The 19,684-nt window shown below is 39.4% G+C and overlaps 2 protein-coding genes across 3 annotated transcripts; both read right to left on the bottom strand.

Annotated features, from left to right (window-relative positions):
* Positions 1-1,358: 1,358 nt before the first annotated feature.
* LOC135196476 (tRNA pseudouridine synthase-like 1) lies at positions 1,359-11,868 on the bottom strand (the record flags this gene model as incomplete). Of its 2 annotated transcripts, none has more annotated exon segments than XM_064223332.1 (4): positions 1,359-1,485; positions 2,700-2,833; positions 7,761-7,924; positions 11,670-11,868. In XM_064223332.1, coding segments are annotated over 3 exon segments (308 nt in total), but the record flags the coding sequence as incomplete, so codon positions are not given.
* Positions 11,869-13,120: 1,252 nt separating this feature from the next.
* Positions 13,121-18,961, bottom strand: LOC135196467 (uncharacterized). The gene is given in 5 exon segments (XM_064223323.1): positions 13,121-13,506; positions 14,310-15,159; positions 15,162-15,183; positions 15,186-15,827; positions 18,718-18,961. Coding segments are annotated over 5 exon segments (1,653 nt in total). The 5' UTR covers positions 18,727-18,961; the 3' UTR covers positions 13,121-13,376.
* Between the last annotated feature and the right edge of the window lie 723 nt (positions 18,962-19,684).

The following is a 19,684-nucleotide window of genomic DNA, read 5'->3' as shown; positions in this document are numbered from 1 at the left end:
TCAGAGAGTTCTAAAGGACGGGATCTTTTTGATCGGAGAAATCTATCCTTCCTTCTAGGAGGATCAGATTTAAGAACTCCTACTAGTGAAGATATCTGTTTCTGCATATCCTCCAACATCTTCGTAGCTACGTCCCTCTTTCCAATTTCCGATGCAGGAGAAGGAGCTTCTGAATACACCTCCTTCCTCCTCTTTTCCGGAGGATATTCTTCCGGAAATTCTTCAGGGCTTGAGTAAAATGAAGGAGACTTCCAAGATCTCTTCGAAGGTCTCGACAATCTATCTGACTCCATCCTTTTTTAGATGAGGAATCAGACGAAGAAAAACACTGTTTAAGGACGTCTTTCCAACGACTATCCTTGGCAGCCCGGGACGTAACTATGGGATCTGCCGAGGGGACGCCTGACCGTGGGATTCTCTGAAACCTCCCTGCGCTTTCGACATTTGTTTCTCCTCCACTGGGCTTGGGAGCTTGACAGAGCCGATCAGACGCACCCTCCACTTCAACTGGGAACACTTTCACTGCACTACCTTCCAGTTCTTTAATTTTTTGTTCCATATGCTTAAGCGAAGCTTTCAGACTCGCAATTTCAGATGTTGAGCTTGCCGAGTCCGATAATCGGGAAGGTAAAGCTGTATGGGAGGAGAACAATAGGGTTAGCAATAGGCAATAGTTCCGCTAAACTGGCTCGTTAGAGACCGACCTACTTACACTTTTGGAAGAGGCTTTCTAGCCCTATCTCTCTCCAACTTTTCTTAGGTAGGAATCAAGCAACTTCCCATTCCTCCTCATTCAAATCCTTGCACTCATCACATGTATTCAATTGCGAGCATACATTCCCTCTACAATTTTTACAAGTGGTGTGAGGATCCACCGAAGCTTTCGGTAGTCTCACAAAACAATTCTCATTCACACACACTCTGAACGAAATCGACACGTCAGACATTATGAGAAATTCCAAATCCAACCAAATCCAAAAAAAACAGTCCACAATAGCGTATGCCAAACCAAAGATCCAATACGTCACCAAATAGCAGTCCAAAAGATCAACGGCGTAATGAAATTCGAAAATCAAAGGAGGAGGAGCTAGCAAACGATGTTACTAGTACTGCGACAGAGAAAAATCTGGCTTAAAAACGGAATAAAGTTCCTATTCCTGCCACCCAGCGGCAGGCAGCGGGATCACCTGACCTACCTGTAGTGTGTGCCGCGAAATTTGAATTTCTGTCGGGGACGACGGAGTCTATAGCTAAGTATATATCTGACAGGGAAGTTGAATGTATGAAACTGAGAGTTTCATAATGGTACCTTTGGCAAAGGAACATCATTTTCAGTAGCATAGGTCTATGGCACTCACCTTATATCATGTCCTTCATGACAGAGGTATTTATTAAGTCTACCAGTTATGACATCTGGATCATAAAATAAACCCTCTGTTTTTCTGCATAGATCAACATGGGCAGTATTGCACAGTGCATGAACACCTGCAAAACAATATAAATATCCTTAAAATATTTCTTATTTGCAGACAGTTCTTATATGTTAAATACAAGCAAACAACTACAAAGTGCTGACACTGGAATAAAACAAAGTTTAGCTTATGATGGATTAGCTCAGAATCCTAGCCTTACATTGAAATTTACTTAAGTTTACCCTTTGCAAATAAGCACAAGGTCCAAAAAATCTACAGAATCTGATGATATGACAACCATATAGTACTGCAGTAGAATATAAGTCCCATAAAAACATATCTGCTTGAAAGACACTTAAATAAATATTATGTTACTGCAATAGACAATATATCATTTCAAACCTTTATCATGATACAGGCACTTGGATTCATGATCAAAATATGTACATGATGTATCACTGCACATGTACAAGCTGAAAGCAATGTCTGTACTATTTACTGAACTGAATGTATTAAAACGCACATTAGGCTACCCTTTCTACTTTCTATCACAAGCATTTTGTCTGGTGAGCACACTGTAAGAAGAGGCACTGTACTTTTGACACAAAAACCACTCTACTGTCTACACAGAGAGTACTTATGCAGACATAACAACAGCAGTGTAAAGTAATGTATGTAAATTTTACTTTAGTAGATCTGTACTGTACATGCACATTCAGTAAGAAGACATAAAATAGCACATATCAATTATCAAAATTTATTGTGCCTAGCAAGTTTCATGTCCTCTCTCTCTCTCTCTCTCTCTCTCTCTCTCAACTCAACATTCTATGGACAAAACATCTAACATACTCCACATCACAACTCAACATTCTGAGCACAAACATCCTGACAGTCCCAAAATCAAAACTCAACATTCTCAACATCAAAGTCCTGAATTCTCTACATCACATAATCAATGTTCTCAATATCACACATCCTGAAATCTCCACATAACACATTCAACATCAACACTAAACACTCTGGACATGACATTCTCCACATTACAAATCAGAATTCTCAACATCAAACACTGAATTCTCAACTTTTTTTCTCTCTCTCTTATTCACACTACTGAATACAAAATACATACATGAATTTTTCACACCCTTATGAATCCAGATTTTCTACACACTCCATTATTAGGGTAGGCTTAAAGAGAAATTTCATTATTCTCAATCCTAGAGTAAGCCAATGGTATTTGCAAACACTCAAAAACAAAAGCCTATTACAAAATATCATCAATTTTACCTTTGTCAGTTCGACTAGAAAAATACAGGTGAGGAGTGTTTGCCGGGTACAGTGAAAGAAGTCCTTCCTCTAGTAGCCCCTGTACGCTACGTGGTAGGTTTCTCAACTCTTCATTGGGCTGCTTTTGAACACCTCTGTTAAAAAATATCCATACATTGCAGTACTAGCAGTTTTTACTTTGGTACACCTGACTTGACTATATATGTACAGTACAGCTGATCACTTGCAAAAGCATAATCAATTTACATACATGGTTTCAGATTTATGAGGTAGGAAAACATTAACCATAGGAAAGCATTAAATATATATAAAATTTAAAAGAAATTTTACATGTAGCCAGATGAAGCATCTTCGGTGCTTACAATGTTAGTCATATGGCAGTATTCTCAGATATAAGTAGTGCATCAAAGAACACTGTATATACCACCACTTATAATGTTCTGTGTTTATAGTATCTCTTTAAATGTGGCCCTAAGCAGTAATGCTGGCAAACATATCCAAGCAAAGAAAATCTAATAAACACGTATAAGTGAGAAATTTAACATTTTTAATTTCACTGTTAAAGAGCAAAGATGACCATTATATTGACAGAGATGTACCAAAACAAATACGTTTAAAAGATCAGAAAAAACTGTGCTAGTTTATCACTAACACTGCTAAAGTTACATCAACATTGCATGATAAAATTCATTGTGAACCCATAGAAAGCATTAAATATTTGGAGAGGAGACAAACAAAAAACAAGCTGTGGAGGATATATGCATGTTACATTAGAGAGCATGGAATATTTGCAAAAGCCTTCAGCAAAAAATAGCTTGGAGTAAGTAAACCAACCCATTTATTGCAAGTAAAGCATAACTGTAAACACTCAGGAATCTGGTCAGACTTACAAGAAGTTTCATCTACTAACAAGAATTCAACTTTACAGAAAGCTTTCGAACCCTTCCCTGGGTTCATCTTCAGTCCAAATGAAGAATACGTTACGACAAGTACAGAGGTAAATTTAAAAAACAAGAGACGTTGAAGATCGTTGACAATGGTCGTTAGCTCGTTAATGGGCCAGGTGAAGAAAGAGGGTAGTTAACAACAACTAGGTGATACCCTCTCCCCTATCAATCCTTCTGGCTGCAATCCTGTTGGATCTTCGAACAGGTTTTGTCAATGAAGACCCATTTGTTTAATTTTTATATTAACTAGTATGGTTTTAAAAGATTTAACTATAGGACAGGCTCTGTTTTTCCCTCTCCTGATGCTGCCTCTGCCTTGCCTATTCCTGTCCAGGTAACCGCTGCCCCGGGGGAGTCTGATAACGGTGCCCAATCTACGCCCTTGGATGAAGGACTTCATGTAATGTTGCAACAACCTGTACAAAGATCCAACAGGATTGATAGGGGAGAGGGTATCACCTAGTTGTTGTTAACTACCCTCTTTCTTCACCTGGCCCATTAACGAGCTAACGACCGTTGTCAACGATCTTCAACGTCTCTTGTTTTTTAAATTTACCTCTGTACAGTGGTACCTCGAGATACAAAATTAATCCGTTCCGAGGCGGCCTTCGTATAATGAGGTTTTCGTATCTTGGAAAACATTTTGTTTTACATGTAAAATGGCTAATCCGTTCCAAGCACTCCAAAAACACCCCATTAAATTTCATAATAAAGCTAAATTGACCTATAAACAATGAAATACTACAACAATTTGGACCATTCAATACCTAAATTAAGAATAAAAATTGAAAACCTGTAAATAAAGTGTATATTAGTGTACAAGAAATATTATTACTGTAATGTAAAATGTGGAAGCTTACCTTTCGAGTGAGGCTATCTCCGATAGTGGCGGCAGAGGAGGAGGAGGACAAATGGCAGATAACGTACGTACGTACGTACACTTAACTTTATGAAAACACACAAAAAATTAAGGAAAACCATAAAACTAAAATTTACGAAACACCTTAACAAAACATGTAACACTAAACTTACAAAAAATCTAGAAATTCCGTAAACATTTTTTTTTTTCTTTTTTTTTTACTTTTACATAGACTTTTTTTTTTTTTTTTTTTTACAGAATTTCAACTTCATCACCGCTTTCAACATTCTGTTTTTCATCACTTGGTTCTTACTTTTTGCTTTCCAACTTTCTGCTTTTTATCACTTGGTTCTTCCTTTTTGCTTACTCCTGCTAATGCTGAAGGCCTCTTTAAAAAATACGATCCAAGGAAGATTGCTTCTGCCTACTTTTCAACAATGTTCCTGAAACGACTCAAGCAAACGTCATCGAACTGCGCAAGGCATACGACCTGTGAGAGCCTTTTCGGGTGTCTTTTTTCGATAAACAATTGCACTTTATGAAAAGCGCCTAGAATATCCTTAATTTCTGCCGTTGTCATAGGCTCCTCATCCTCTTCCTCGCCGCTACTAGAGAACTCCTCTTGAACGACGTTAAGTTGCATGGCCTCCAACTCCTTCAGGTCATCCGTCGTAAGCTCCTCTTGGTGCTCCTCAGAAGGTCGTTGATGTCGTCCCTCGTCGACGACCAGCCCCATGGACTTGACCGAGTGCAACGATCTCATCAAGAATCTGGTTCCAAAACAGTTTCGGGATCATCAACTGTTTCCGACTCTGCAGTACCAGCTTCGCCCACGTCGAATCCCTCGAAGTCTCTGGCGGATACGGCATATCAGGCCAGAGTTTCCTCCACGAGGAATTCAAGGTTCGCCTTGAAACCTCCTGCCAAGCTAGGTCAAATGAGTCGGATGCAAATGACGATGTCGAAATGCTCCTTCCAAAATTGACGCAAGGTGAGGTTTATGGTATCGGTGATTTCGAAACATCTCTTGAAAAGATGTTTCGTGTACAGCTTCTTAAAGTTCGCTATCACTTGCTGGGTCCATGGGCTGGAGGAGAGGGTGGTGTTGGGCGGAAGAAAAAGAATCTTAACGAAGGATACTCCGCTAGGATATCTTCCTCGAGGCCAGGAGGGTGGGGAGGGGCATTGTCCAACAGCCAGCCATTTCATTTCAGGGGGAGGTTTCGCTTCTCTTCCAAAAAAAAACTCTTCACAGTCAGGCCGAAAGAACAGATTTAACCCACTCCGTGAACAAAAGCCTCGTTACCCAGGCTTTTGCATTAGCCCTCCACATCACTGGAAAGCTTCTCCTTCAGCACCTTGTGGGCCTTGAAGGCTCGAGGAGTCTCAGAATGATACACAGTAGGGGGCTTCACCTTGCAATCCCCACTGGCGTTTGAACAAAGTGCGAGCGTAAGCCTGTTTTTTATAGGCTTATGCCCGGGTAGCTCTTCTCTTCCTCCGTGATGTACGTCCGACGAGCATTTTTTCCAAAAAGCCAGTCTCATCAAAATTGAAGAGTGGCTGAGAACTGTAGCCTTCCTTGGTCATCATCTCGTCGAAAGTCTTCTTAAATGCTTCGGCCGCTTTCGTGTCCGAGCTGGCAGCCTCCCCATGACGCACCACGGAATGGATGCCAGTCCGTTTACGAAATTTCTCGAACCAGCCATGCGAAGCCTTGAACTCTGGGGTTGGCGTTGAAGTCCCTTCCCCTCCCTCGTCTTCCGCCTGCGCAATCAAATCGACCGAAAATAGCACTGGCCTTGTGAGCAATTGCTGTCTCCGTTACTGTATCGCCAGCGATTTCTTTGTCTTTTATCCAGATGAGGAGCAGCCGTTCCATCCGTCGTGCACATGGCTCCTCTTGCTGGACAAAATAGTGATGCCCTTCGAGGTGTAGTTTGCTTTGATGGCATCCTTCTGTTTAAGGATGGTGCCTATTGTCGATGGATTACGGCCGTATTCCTTTGCGATCACACTCAATCGCATACCAGCTTCGTACTTCTTTATGATCTCCATCTTTGTCTCCAGAGACAGCATGCGCTTCTTTCCGTGAATTTCAACTTTCTTGGGACCCATGACTACGTTAATTTACGTAAAGTTACACAAATACGTAATAATACAGTCTTCGCACAACACGATAATATGTACTGCAACGAAATCACTAACGAATTTACGTTACTAAACGAAATCGTTGGAGCGAACGAATGCTGATTGCGTATGGTAAAGTTTCGGGTGCGGAGTGGCCGAGCTAAGGGACGCCAGCGCGTACGTATAGAAGATGCATGATGGGAGGGATGCTGTCCAATCAGAGAGAAGGATCTCATGGCTTGGCTAGCATCAGGAACCAATGGGAGAGCAGGAGGATGGTGGCGAGTCTACTAGCACTAAGATGGCGGCGTGAGTTTCAAAATTGTTATCGGGCGAATCTTGGACTTTCAGAAACCTTTCGTATCTTGAAAACTTTTCGTATGTAGAGCAGTAAAATTTTTCGCATTGGCTTTCGTAACTTGGATTTTTCGTAACTTGGATTTTTCGTAAGTTGAGCCTTTCGTATCTCGAGGTACTACTGTACTTGTCGTAACGTATTCTCCATTTGGACTGAAGATGAACCCAGGGAAGGGTTCGAAAGCTTTCTGTAAAGTCTTCAAAATTATACACAGACTTTTTACACTTTGTATTATTGTGGACCCTTTAGAACATTATATATACTCTCGTGATAGAGAGTTTTTCCCTAATAAGAATTCAACGGTGGTAAAAAAAAGGACTGTTCTGGAAGAACAAGCACTTACAAAAGTGCAAAACAGCCAGATCACAGGGTCAAGGCAGCGGCCATTTACAAAGCTAAAAACTCCTGTGCTTAAAAACTCAATAGGAAAGTGTGACTTACAGCATTCTTTTTTCTCAATGATTCAACTTCACTCCTAAAGTACATAAATAATAGGTGCAAAAAGGGTTGATTAAAGTTATATACTATACTTTTAACAGGCAATGTGCCTGATCATTCTAATGGTAACCTATATGAAGATAAAATGTTGGGGTGGGGTGGGGGGGGGGGGGGGGGGGGTGGGGGGGGGGGGGGGGAGATTACCCATGTATATGAAGGGCCAACTGTCCTGTACATAAATTGTGAGCAGGAAATCTAATGCTACTTCAATTTCCATAATGCAATACAAAATGTCAAAAGCAAATAAGTAAAAATAAAAATTTGCTAACCTGAACCGTGTACCACAGTAGCTAATGTAGAGCAGAAACCTTCGCATGAAGGAGAATAATAAGAGTCCTTTAAAGAAAGTATGTGCACACCAATTGCAAGATGGTCCTTCATGCAGATTCCTTATTGCAACTCTGACACTGTCTTCAACTGGCCTAGTGTAGCACTGTAAAAAAAGCCTTCATTAGTACACCCACAACAGACCCCTTATTACTGAATCTTGCTATAAAACAAACTATACCAGTTCTCTTGCAATTTAGCACACTACAAAACTTTCATAAATAGCCTGGAGATGACGGTTAGAAATAAGTACGCTTACTATGCAGAACGTATGTATGAAGCAAACTGATTGACAATAATGTCATGGTGTATGAGTCAGACGAGAAGGTTTTCTTAACATCATATACTAGTAAACTATTTATCACATTCTCTCCAAGACCACCATGTCTTGAATACAGTATGTGATCACTAATTTTGTCTGAGGTATCTGCACTGGCTTCATCATGAAAACTGATTCTGAAGCATGAGTAACTGTACACCTAATAATCTATGGAGGGGAAGGGTTGAAGTAATCTCTTAAAAAATTTGACAGAATGCAACACTGCAGAACAGGCTTTGGAATTTCCTCCTCCTTTCATAAGTGGGCGTCATGTGTAATCAAATTTATATGTACAATGGCATATATGAGTTTTGGTATAAATTCAGACTAGAATTTTATATTTTACTTTTATTCTTTAAATGTCTCATGTAGTACTTACAGAGAACTTATTATAGGAAACCGGTACTAACAAAGGCCCAATGGTAGCTAGCCTTAAAAATTTTGCCTGAACACAGGAAGTGAAAACAAAGAAAATGTATACAGTTATTGATGCATAAGACAGGGACAAAAAAATAAGCTATACAAGCATAACTTTATTTTTTCTGATCTATCTAGCCTCTGGAGGTGCTTCGAACAAAAGGGGACCTGGGTAGCCCATATGAACCAACAGTCTCCATGTATCTTGACTTGGCTCCTCGGCCTAAAGCCTCAGTGTGCTGGTTCCTTGTTTGAATAACCACCATTTATTCCTGCTGAGCTGACCAAGCTGCACATACACTATAGGCAGTCCACGGTTATCTGCAGTCTCGGTTAATGGCGATCCGGTTTTATGGCGATAAAATTGGTGATTAGTTAAGGAACCATAACATACCAAATAGATCCGCCATTAACCGAAACTTGGGCACCATAAGCGTCATAAATTGCTGCATTTCGGTTAATAATGGTTTTAGCTATCACCACCCCACTGGGAACGGGACCTTGCCCATAACTGGGGATAGCCTGATATAAGCAGTAATACTTGATGGAATCATTTATTCAGTGCAAGAATGTCTGAATGTGATATGCTATGGGAAGTTGTCACAATTATATTTCACCATTGCTTGGCTTTTCCTTGGTGCTAGTAACTTTTTTTTTCCACTACCATATAAAAATTTTACCAAACTGTTTGACAGTTACAGATGGGGAACCCAAACACAAGTGGTTGATGGGGTTTGACCCAATAATAGCAGCTAATAATAGGTTTCCCAAACATAAAATAGGTTATAGGTTTCGATTAGGCATGGTTATAGAAAGAATAACTTTTAGTTCTGTTGCAAGGTTAATTTACAATCCTGTTACCCAAATGGCATTCCTTTGAAATGCCATAAGCCTCAAAGGTTTAATATGATAATTTCTCGGTATCAGAGAATTCAATAACACCAACAGTCATTGAGGGCAACAACATTACGGCAATACACTGGGGTGAAATCTTATATAATAGGACGACAGTCATTTTTGCCATTTTCCCCATGATGTGAAGGAGAATGGTATTAATATGCACTTTATTTACTATTTACTTATAGATTTAAGCCCCTTTCAAGTCTCAATTTCCCACGAGTTCCTAACCCTTCACTAGCTCGAGGCTACTTTTGTACAAATAGTAGCACATGCACATGTCTTTTTGACAAATTCTGAATCTTATATGACCATTTTGTAATTTTTTTTTATCCAATTACAATTTTGCAAATGCTGTACTGTACTTAATAGTTTCAGAATACTTACAGTTCTTAGTTTAACAACTGCTACTTACCAAATACTGAAAGCAAATGCAATAACGGTACTGTTTATTGCTCAAAATCAACATAAATTATTTTTTAAAAAATTGTAGAATAGGCTAAGCCCTTTGTTTGTACGATGCCTCAACTCTCAAAAGCTGAGTTGGCTTTAGACGTGAAGTCAGTGGCTATGATTGGCATAAGAGGAAAAAATTAGTGAACTAATTTCTCATTTAAGCAAAAATGCAAGATTTATATTCAGTAAGAGTTAATTTCCAGTCCGAACTCAAATTCCTCACGAGGGCTAGTCATTTTGCCAAGTGCCGTACTACCCCCTTGGGGGGTCAAATGTACTTTGCTGTGTTTAATACTAGCCCTTGGGGGATCAAATGTCCCTAAGTGCATTTCACAAAATTGAAACTTAAAAAACCCTCAATTATCTACATACATTATATTTTTTATTGCAATAAATACTATTATGTAAGAATTATGTAGTACATATATATACAGTAATGTTTTATTCATTTTTTTATGAAGACTGAGAAGATATAATAAATAATCGAGTAGGGGTGTTCAGAATTGAACATCCCTATTTGAACAATATCCTTACATTCATCCACATATTGCAAGCACAGTACACAGTCTACCATTATGCTGCAGCAATCAACCTCACAAACTAACAGTAAGCAAAGGTGGCCAAGATTAGTTAGGATGAATCCAGGTCTTGTATTTCAATCTGTGGTTTACGGCAATCCCCTTGTCTTATCTTCATCCTTTATAATTTGTTTTTTCAATGGTTTCAGATTAAACATATGAACCATGTTTTCCTGACTAGGCCTACCTACTTGACCTTTCATGTGATTTAGCTACCTATATGCAATTTTTACAATACCTTTCAGCAGATACCACTCAATCTTGGTTTAACTCTAGGCTACAAGGAGAAACCCAGTTTTCCACTGGGATATAGGGTAAAATACAGCATGGCCACCTAGCAGCCATCTCTAAGATGGCGTGACCACCTTCCTGAAGATCGGATATTATGGCATTAATTTGTGATTTGGGAGAAAACTTTATTTGAGAGGACTCGACTTAAAGTAGAGCCCTTGAGGTGTTGCTTCAACAGATGCTAGCTCATGACTAATGTCTACCCTGGGTTACAGGACATGTTAAAGTACTTTTTCGGGAAAGTGGTCGCGCTATGGTAGAGGCCTGCCATTCAGTATTTTACCATAGCATACGCTAGTAAATGTCAGGCCTAGTAACTAGTACTACTACATGCTAGCTAAGGGGAATGGGAATGAAATATGGTAGAGTTTAGGCCAAAGACCAAGTATTAGGAGCCACGAGGAGGTCATTCAGGACCATAGGGCAACAGATCGTTCCGCCCGACACACCAAATCCCCCTCAAAAAAAATTAATAAAAAATAAAAAAAGGACTTTTCCACAAAATAATAACAGTCTAGACCTGACAATACATTCATGAACCAATGCAAACGTCGTAAAATCGTGGATTTATTCAGAAATTTATTATATTATAAACCTGAAATTACAAACCTACTTGGTATAAGACAACCAGTATGGTAACCGGACACGAGACTGACCTACGCCCATGCTACTACCTATGGTAGCTACCTATTTCTGACGATGACAGCCAACTAGGGCTACGCTTCTATCATTAAAACGGCCCTGCCTAAATCGCGAACAGTCTACGTTAAAAAAAGTAAAATTAATTAACCTTACTGAGTCTCACTTAGCAACTTTACGATAATGGACGCCAGCCCTACGTGCAAAATTAAGGAAACCATGTGACTTGACTCGCTTATATACTATATATTTACCTGAACGGCTAAATATCGCGAACGTCGTGGCGTGGGTCTCACATGCAACTTGGCGCCATCGAAAGCTCACACTGTCATTGGTCCAAGGAAGGGTCGGGCATTGGTAGATATCAATGGGAAGAGACACAAAAGCCTAAATTTATCTTCGCGACGCCGTCGTCTGCTCCGTGACGTCACGTGGTGGTGTTTACGAGGGCCCGTTTGTTTCCGACATCATCGGGATCATAGACAAGTGTTTTTTATTCTATAACCTAAATACTCCCTGTTTTTTATTTTATTCAATATATGATCGAATAAAAATTACCGGTTCCAAAAAGTATAATCGATAAATTCCCAATCAATTATTTTGTCCATCACATTCAAACTAAACCGGCCACTATAGTGCGAGTTTCGAAAACTTTCGATTTCAAGCATTTCGTTTATTTCTTACTGCCCTTGGATTTTATCAAACGTAAACCGGTGATCAAATATTCCTCCTAATGCGTTGACTTACGACAGGTTTTCTAAAGCTATTAGCACCTCGGAAAAACAAAAAACACACAAGAAAACTGCTACAGGTAGCAAAGACTGCAGAACTTTTAGACAATAGCTACTTATCACACACACACACACACATATGTATTGTGAATAACTTGATCACGAAGTATATAAAACGTGATGCTATGTATAAATAAAGGTTTTTTGCCACGAAGGAAAAAATGAAAAAGCGAGATAGCAAAGCACTTTCGGTCCTGTTCGGACCCTTTACTGAGGCCTTAGTAAAGAGTCCGAACAGGACCGAAAGTACTTGACTATCTCGCTTTTTAATTTTTTCCTTCGTTGCAAAAAACCTTTATTTACACATGTATTGTATATGAACATGTACGCACAAAAACGGGACATTACTTCTGTTTACAATGTGCGGAAATTGGACGAATACATGATGTGCATATAGATCTGTCTTCACCAACGGCCGAAAGTCTTTTTGCACAAATTCAGAGCAAATATTTGGAATGGACGTTCCGTATTGCTTTCAGAGTTCTGTGCAACCAATTGTCCGATTATTCTGATACATGTCAATGGGAAGACAGCCAGTAATGAAATGGAACAAGACCACATGAAAGAAATATGGTTATAAGTTTATTTTTACAACAGTAGGATAAATATTCCGCAAAAATATTTTTGCTACAAATCTAAAGGTACAAGACAAATCGTACATCATAAAGTAAAACGCATATGCCACTGGGTAATGCCTCTGGTTACAGTATACATACAGAAGACAAGTTGATGTATCATAAACGATAATACACTCTGCACATACATACTGTATCTTCGAAGACGGACAACGAGAATGAATGACAGATTCATGAGAAATTATGAATATCCATCCAGGTGAACTGCACGGAATAACAGATCAATTTAGTGGCCTGAGAAAAATGAAATGATCAATTATGTATGTCAGCGAATGAGAGAGAGAGAGAGAGAGAGAGAGAGAGAGAGAGAGAGAGAGAGAGAGAGAGAGAGAGAGAGAGAGAGAGAGAGAGAGAGAGAGAGAGAGACTAAAAGTTGTTCAGTCCATTAGACTTTTCCCTTTTTACTCCTGCACCTGAAGGAAAAAATGGGGTCTTTCTACCACCATAAATGATTTTGAGTAATTGTAACACAAGAAGAAGAGAAGAAGAAGAAGAAGAAGAAGAAGAAGAAGAAGAAGAAGAAGAAGAAGAAGCATCACTTGACGTAACAAGTGTTGCCGTGCCGGAGGCATTCCTGCAGAGGCTCTCCTTCAACTATGGTACTCCCGACCTCGTCCAGTAGCTGTCCTGACCTGTCCGCTCCCAGCGCGTGCGCAATGCCAGCCCTGCGTGTGACACAAAACTTTAGGTGAACCAAAGACCTGAAGTCACAGAAATATGTTTGATATTGACGTCTGGTCTTCAAGTAAACTTGCATTTGTATTGATAAATGGGACTAAACGTTCAAAACTGCAATTATCAATTGCTAGACAAAGCATAACTAGTAATTTCTTTTTTATAATTAGCATAAGAAAGGCAAATCAATGTCTATATGTTGTTAATAGGTAGATATACGATCGTCCATATATTTTAATATATAGGCAAATTAATGTCTGTTAATGAAAATTATGAGTCAAATGAATGTCTGCTGGGGAAAAAAAATTGATCAGTATCTGATAAATTGTAATAAAAAACAACTAAAAATACTGAGGATAAGATGATAATACAAGAAAAAAAAAACGGCAATGACTATACATAGTTTGTTAAAACATAAGGATTTAAAAAGATTATCATTATCACTCCTCTATAAGTGAACACTGATTGTATATGCATGGAATCCAGGCCAAATCATGAGAATAAAAAGAAAATAAATTTACTTGAATGGCATCAGCAACTTTACGGGATAATTAGAAGTGAAGAAATGACATGAATCAAATTAATTTTAGAATTACAAGTGAAAAACAAAAAATTTCTGCACGATTGAAATCGGCTTCAGAATCTGCAGAATGAATGAAAACAAATATCTTATAATACGGATAAAAACGAATAACAGAAACGACGCTCATAACAAGACGAATCTGAAATGGCTGGGAACATTGTTAGAGTTGAGAAATGATTAGAGGAGTTCAAAGGAAGGAAAACCACTCACGCCAAAAGGGAGTTTGCCGCGTTGTGTCCGAGGGAAAAGTGATCTTGGGCGTATCTGAACAGGGAGCATCGAATGCAGCCCGACTCTTCTTCACGTTCATACCACAGGGAATTCAAGGCGCTGACGAGGTCCTCAGTGTCATCCAAATGAACCGGTTCGACGTCGCCGTACTTCTCGTCGGCGCCTTCCAATAAACTGTAGAAGGAGTAGACGAGATTGGGCATGTCAGAGAGTTCCATGAATGTCAGGTCGTCCGACCTCCTGCGACGGGCAGCTGCGGTGGTCACGATGACCTTGTAGGCCAAGTAGGCTAACAGGGCGGCTGCTCCTAGTCCACCCAAGATGAGATACGGGTCCAGAAAGACGCCAGATTTGTACCCTTGGCTGTACATTCCGTAGCCTTCATCGAAAGAGCCGTAGCCACCATATCCGTAGCTTATTTCTTCGTGGCCGTAATGATCTTTATGCCCATAGTTATCTTTGTGGCCATAGTTATCTTTTTGGCTATAGTGGTCCTTGTAACCATATTCAGCGTCGTGATATCCTTTGCGTCCCATAAGAGAACGTCCCACAGCTCCTTCTGTTGGAGGTCCGTTTATGATCACCTCCAATCCTTTGGCGACCAAGGGACTACTTTTAGCCAGATCAGCCTGGAAGTCCTCGATGTCCTTCCTGGACACGAACCTTTCAGCAACGCTGAGAACATGTCCTATGAACTGGTGCATCGTCTTCCACGCCGTGTCCCGCACGATGTTGTTGATCACCGTCGAGAAGCTCGAACCGAAAGCTCTCCCAGGGTTCAGAGTATCAAAATGGTCGAACAGGGGCTTCATCTCGTTCGCCAAAAACTAGCGAGTCCAGAGTCGACTTTCTTGTACCCACGATGTGTAAGAAATTCACCCTGTCGCCTAAATCGAGGACCTTCTTGATTAAGCCTATGGGTAACTTGTCGGAAATATCCTGTATCTGGTATTCATCCTCGAGCCAGTTTGAGTAACTAAGGGCTAGCGACTTAAATTGGGCCCATGCATCTCCTCGAATCACGTCCAAATACTGGAGAAGTGGGGATTTAGCGTGCTCTTTCTCGCCCACATGCGTTAACGTTCCATTGTCCCTGGTCATCAGTGGGAGAAATGGCAGTTCTAGAATCTCGTTCAAAAGCTCACGAGACGGTGAATTCTTTTGCTCTGGTGATTCTGTTTTCTCAATGTCACTCACTCCTAGTTCAAACAGACTTCCGAGGACGCTGTCACCTGCAGCGCCTGGCTGGCGAAAAGGGCTGAGGATACTGTCACTGCTTGGTGGTACTGTCACACCCATGACTTCTTCGGTCACCTCTTCTGGCTCTAGTACTACAATATCTAACTTTCCTCCAGTATCTTGTGATGATCGATTAGCGAACTGGTCATGCAAAGAACGTAGAGGGCTTGGGCCTAATCGCAAGATTTCCATAGGATTAAGAGCAAATGTCCCAGACTTCACTCCAAGAAACACCAAGGCCATCACGTGAAGTAGAACCTGCAATAAAAAAAAAATATTCAGTAAGAGATTGCTAATTTCTAATACCATTTATGACTAAAACAAGATTTGACAATAGCTACTCATGGGATTACTCCAGATTAAAATGAAGAGCCATCTGTGACCTCAGAATATGGAAATCTCTACCAAATAAATAAATAACAAATAAATAGTGATATTAACAGCACAGATGAATTCAGAGGCTGGCAATGAAAGCTTGTATCAAATGATGTATTGTGATAAACGAACTATGCTACTAGATGCAAGAAAGCTCTCTCTCTCTCTCTCTCTCTCTCTCTCTCTCTCTCTCTCTCTCTCTCTCTCTCTCTCTCTCTCTCAAGTTAAAACATACATTTGAATACTGAAGTGAATGAACCATTATATTAAATGAAAAGAAACTATCTCTTTCTCTCCATGTGAGAGAGGGAGACTATGGCAGTTTAAGTCATATAAAACCGACATGTTTGCAAGAACGACTTTACCATTTTCTTTCCAAAGGACAAAATGTAATGATACCAAACAACGTGAAGGACACGGCCATGGAATTTATACGTCAGCCTCCCACTCGTAGGTAGGTATATAGTACCTCCGGCAGTGGACAGTTAGTTCGAGTCTTCTCTTTATAACTGTGCGCGTAACTTGCGGGCGTGAGCTGAGCTACAACGCTGCTGCTACGTTTGAAAGACGAAAGGAGCTTATAACGTTTTCTCTAGCCTAGAGTGCCTCCTCTCTTTACTACTTCGTCGTCGTTTTCTTCTTCTCCATAATATTCCAAGGAACGAAGCTTCAGTTATATGTGTTAATGTAACTTTTCACAAGAAAACATCATGAAATCGGTTTTTATATATTCATACATTTTTCGTGTTTTGTTTCTTGAGATGAATATGAATTTATATTCGAACAGGTTTCCCTCGTCATGCAAGTAGTCATGACGATTGCAATTGATTGCAGAATATTTACAATCAGTTCGTGCGCAAATCTACCACAAACTGATACATTACATTTGCCCTCATCCATCATTTACTATGAACCACACAGCATACAGGGCGGGCCAGTGGGGATGGCATAGTTTAACTTATCAGCCTGGGGGTTGCCTACTTCTTCTCTTATAGCATCAGTGTGAATAGCAGCACCGTTAGATCACGTTTCGGGTAACATGTCTATTCTTTTGGACGACGACGCGAAACGAATTGGTGCTATTTATCATTTTCAATTGACTTTTTCTGCTTGTTTTACGAGATCCTTTCCGGATTAACTTTATCCTTTAAAATTCTCTATTTTAATCCTTGTCTCTTTCTCTGTGAGGAAACAGAGATATTCAAGAATATACTCTGATCTCTGAAGAAGACTTCTCGAAAAATGTAGTATACTATTGCCTTTGTATGCATGATGGGATTTCGTAGGCGCCTATACGTAGTCTCCCTAGTACTATGGAGATCCTCGTTGGTCCAGAGGTCCACACCAGGCCTTTTTATTCACTTCAACACTTTCATCTCCACTTACAGTAGCCTCTGTTATGAGCTAGGGACCTTACTTGCTCTAAGCGAAGCAATTCCGGCCCTAGAGAGCGATATATTAGTCTCAAAAACACCAGATTTTTCTCATCATCATTACAAGCGATTGACATAGGAAACGCAGAGGAAGACAAGAACTTCCAAAGTCTGAGAGCAAATGATTCGAAGGATATCAAACCAGCTGACAATTAGTTTCAGATAATAATAATAATAATAATAATAATAATAATAATAATAATAATAATAATAATAATAATAATAATAATAATAATAATAATAATAATAATAATTTCTTTTACAAGTAGCCAATAATAGTTGTCACGAGGCAGAAATGTTTATTAAAATTTCGTTCAGTGACAGTCTATTCTTTGGAACGAAAACGTTTGATAAATCTATATACTATACACGCACAAACACAAGCACATCACACACACACACACACACGCACACGTAGTGACCCAGCTCGATTTGGACAGAAAAGCCTGTCTGGTACCTCAGTACTGACCAAAGTTAACATCAATCAATTAGAAAGGTCCTCGGGTCGTACAATACCATACTATGCGGAAACAATTGAAAGACGTGGGAAGAATAGAAGACGCTTGAAATCATTGGCAACACAACAAAGAATGGTTTTACTCGGGACTACTGAAATTATATAATCGCCATGAAAATATATCTAACAGTGGTCGTCACCTTGCTGCTAAAACTACTAATGCTATACTACTCAAAATAGTATCAATATTGATATTAATATTGATGATAATGTGAAGATGCTAATCTAGTCCTCAGCCTTCGACCCCTACAATTTTCGTGACAAACTTTTCAGTTTTATGACGAATTTACACGAAACTTTGGTTTTTAATTTGGTTTCGCCACAACGAAGTGCATGTATATATGTATACTTACATACATACACACACACATATGTATATATATATATATATATATATATATATATATATATATATATATATATATATATATATATATATGTTGTAGGAAACCCACTAAAATTTTGAAAAGAAAAATTGAGTTTTTTTTTAACTTTCGGAGAGTACATTCTCTCCCTCTTTCAGAAAGTAATAAAAGTTACAAAAACTTAAGACAGTGATCAAGGTAACGGAATGTCATTTCTTTTACCTTGACCATTGTTTTAAGTTTTTGTAACTTTTATTTCTTTTTAATTTTTTCTCTTTTTATTTTAGTGGGCTTCCTTCAACATAATATTTCAGTGCACGGATACAGGGTTTATGGCTTTGATATTTATATATTATGATATATATATATCTATATATATATATATATATATATATATATATATATATATAATATATATATATATATATATATACGTATACATATACAGTATAACTTACCCTGGCCATCGCGACTAGAATTATGTAGGACCCCCAAGTAAGCGTAGTTATCCACTAATCCTCAACACTTCATGTTACTTTTGCGACTAAGATTCCTTATCGTTTCACACGAGACGCAACCAACCATCCAGTACGATAGATAATGACACAAGACGAAAGACCGACGACGGTTTAAGCACAAGTCAGCGACGTAGGATATGCTCCAGTGGACACACAAGAGAGAGGGACTCCCCACCTCGCTAGCTGCTCGTTTGCCCTGGAATGAGCAGCCGAAGCCTGGATCCCTGGAAGATCATCGAGAGCCCAAATGGGGCGTGGAACTGAAGGGTTTAGGGCGGGGGCTGTGAACTGGAAAATTTTCAGTGCTGCTGATAAACTACATCAGAATAAGAGATAATATTTTTTTTACTTTTCCCAGGTGTTTATGAAGTAGTGTTGCGAAATTCCTTTTAGTCGAGAAAAGTGGAACAGCCGAAGAGCGCTTCGCGTCATAAGGGCGCGATTATCCTTCGGGGCAATGGGTTAAGGATGTGGGTCAGGAGTGCGCCATGGAACTGGTTCCTTTCTGCTGCTGAGGCGATGGAAGCCTTCGAAAGATAACAGTTAACTTCGCAGTAATCTAGGAAAGTTGTCGGTTAAATTGACTCGAGAGAAGCTTCGATCTTCAGTTGACTGTTTCTCGTTATTTATCTACGGGGGATAACTGACACCGTTCTTTTTGGCTATCGTTTATTTTTTTCCCTGAAGGTTAGTCGTCATTACCTTTTTCTGTTTTTTTTTTAGTTTAATATTACTTCTTGCCTTAGATATCTCCTTCTCGACCGCTGCGCGCGCATTCGTCTCCCTTTACCAGTTTAAATGGAAGTTTCTGGGAATAATAATAATAATAATCTTCATTTTTTTCTTATGTTTTTAGGATCTTTTTATGAAGTCTACGTAGAGGTTCGTGCACCTACGAATACTATAT

Source organism: Macrobrachium nipponense, chromosome 23 (genome assembly GCF_015104395.2).
Source record: "Macrobrachium nipponense isolate FS-2020 chromosome 23, ASM1510439v2, whole genome shotgun sequence".
NCBI classification, from domain to species: domain Eukaryota; kingdom Metazoa; phylum Arthropoda; class Malacostraca; order Decapoda; family Palaemonidae; genus Macrobrachium; species Macrobrachium nipponense.
The sequence above is the reverse complement of the archived record's forward strand: the minus strand, read 5'-3'. Positions and strand labels throughout refer to the sequence as shown.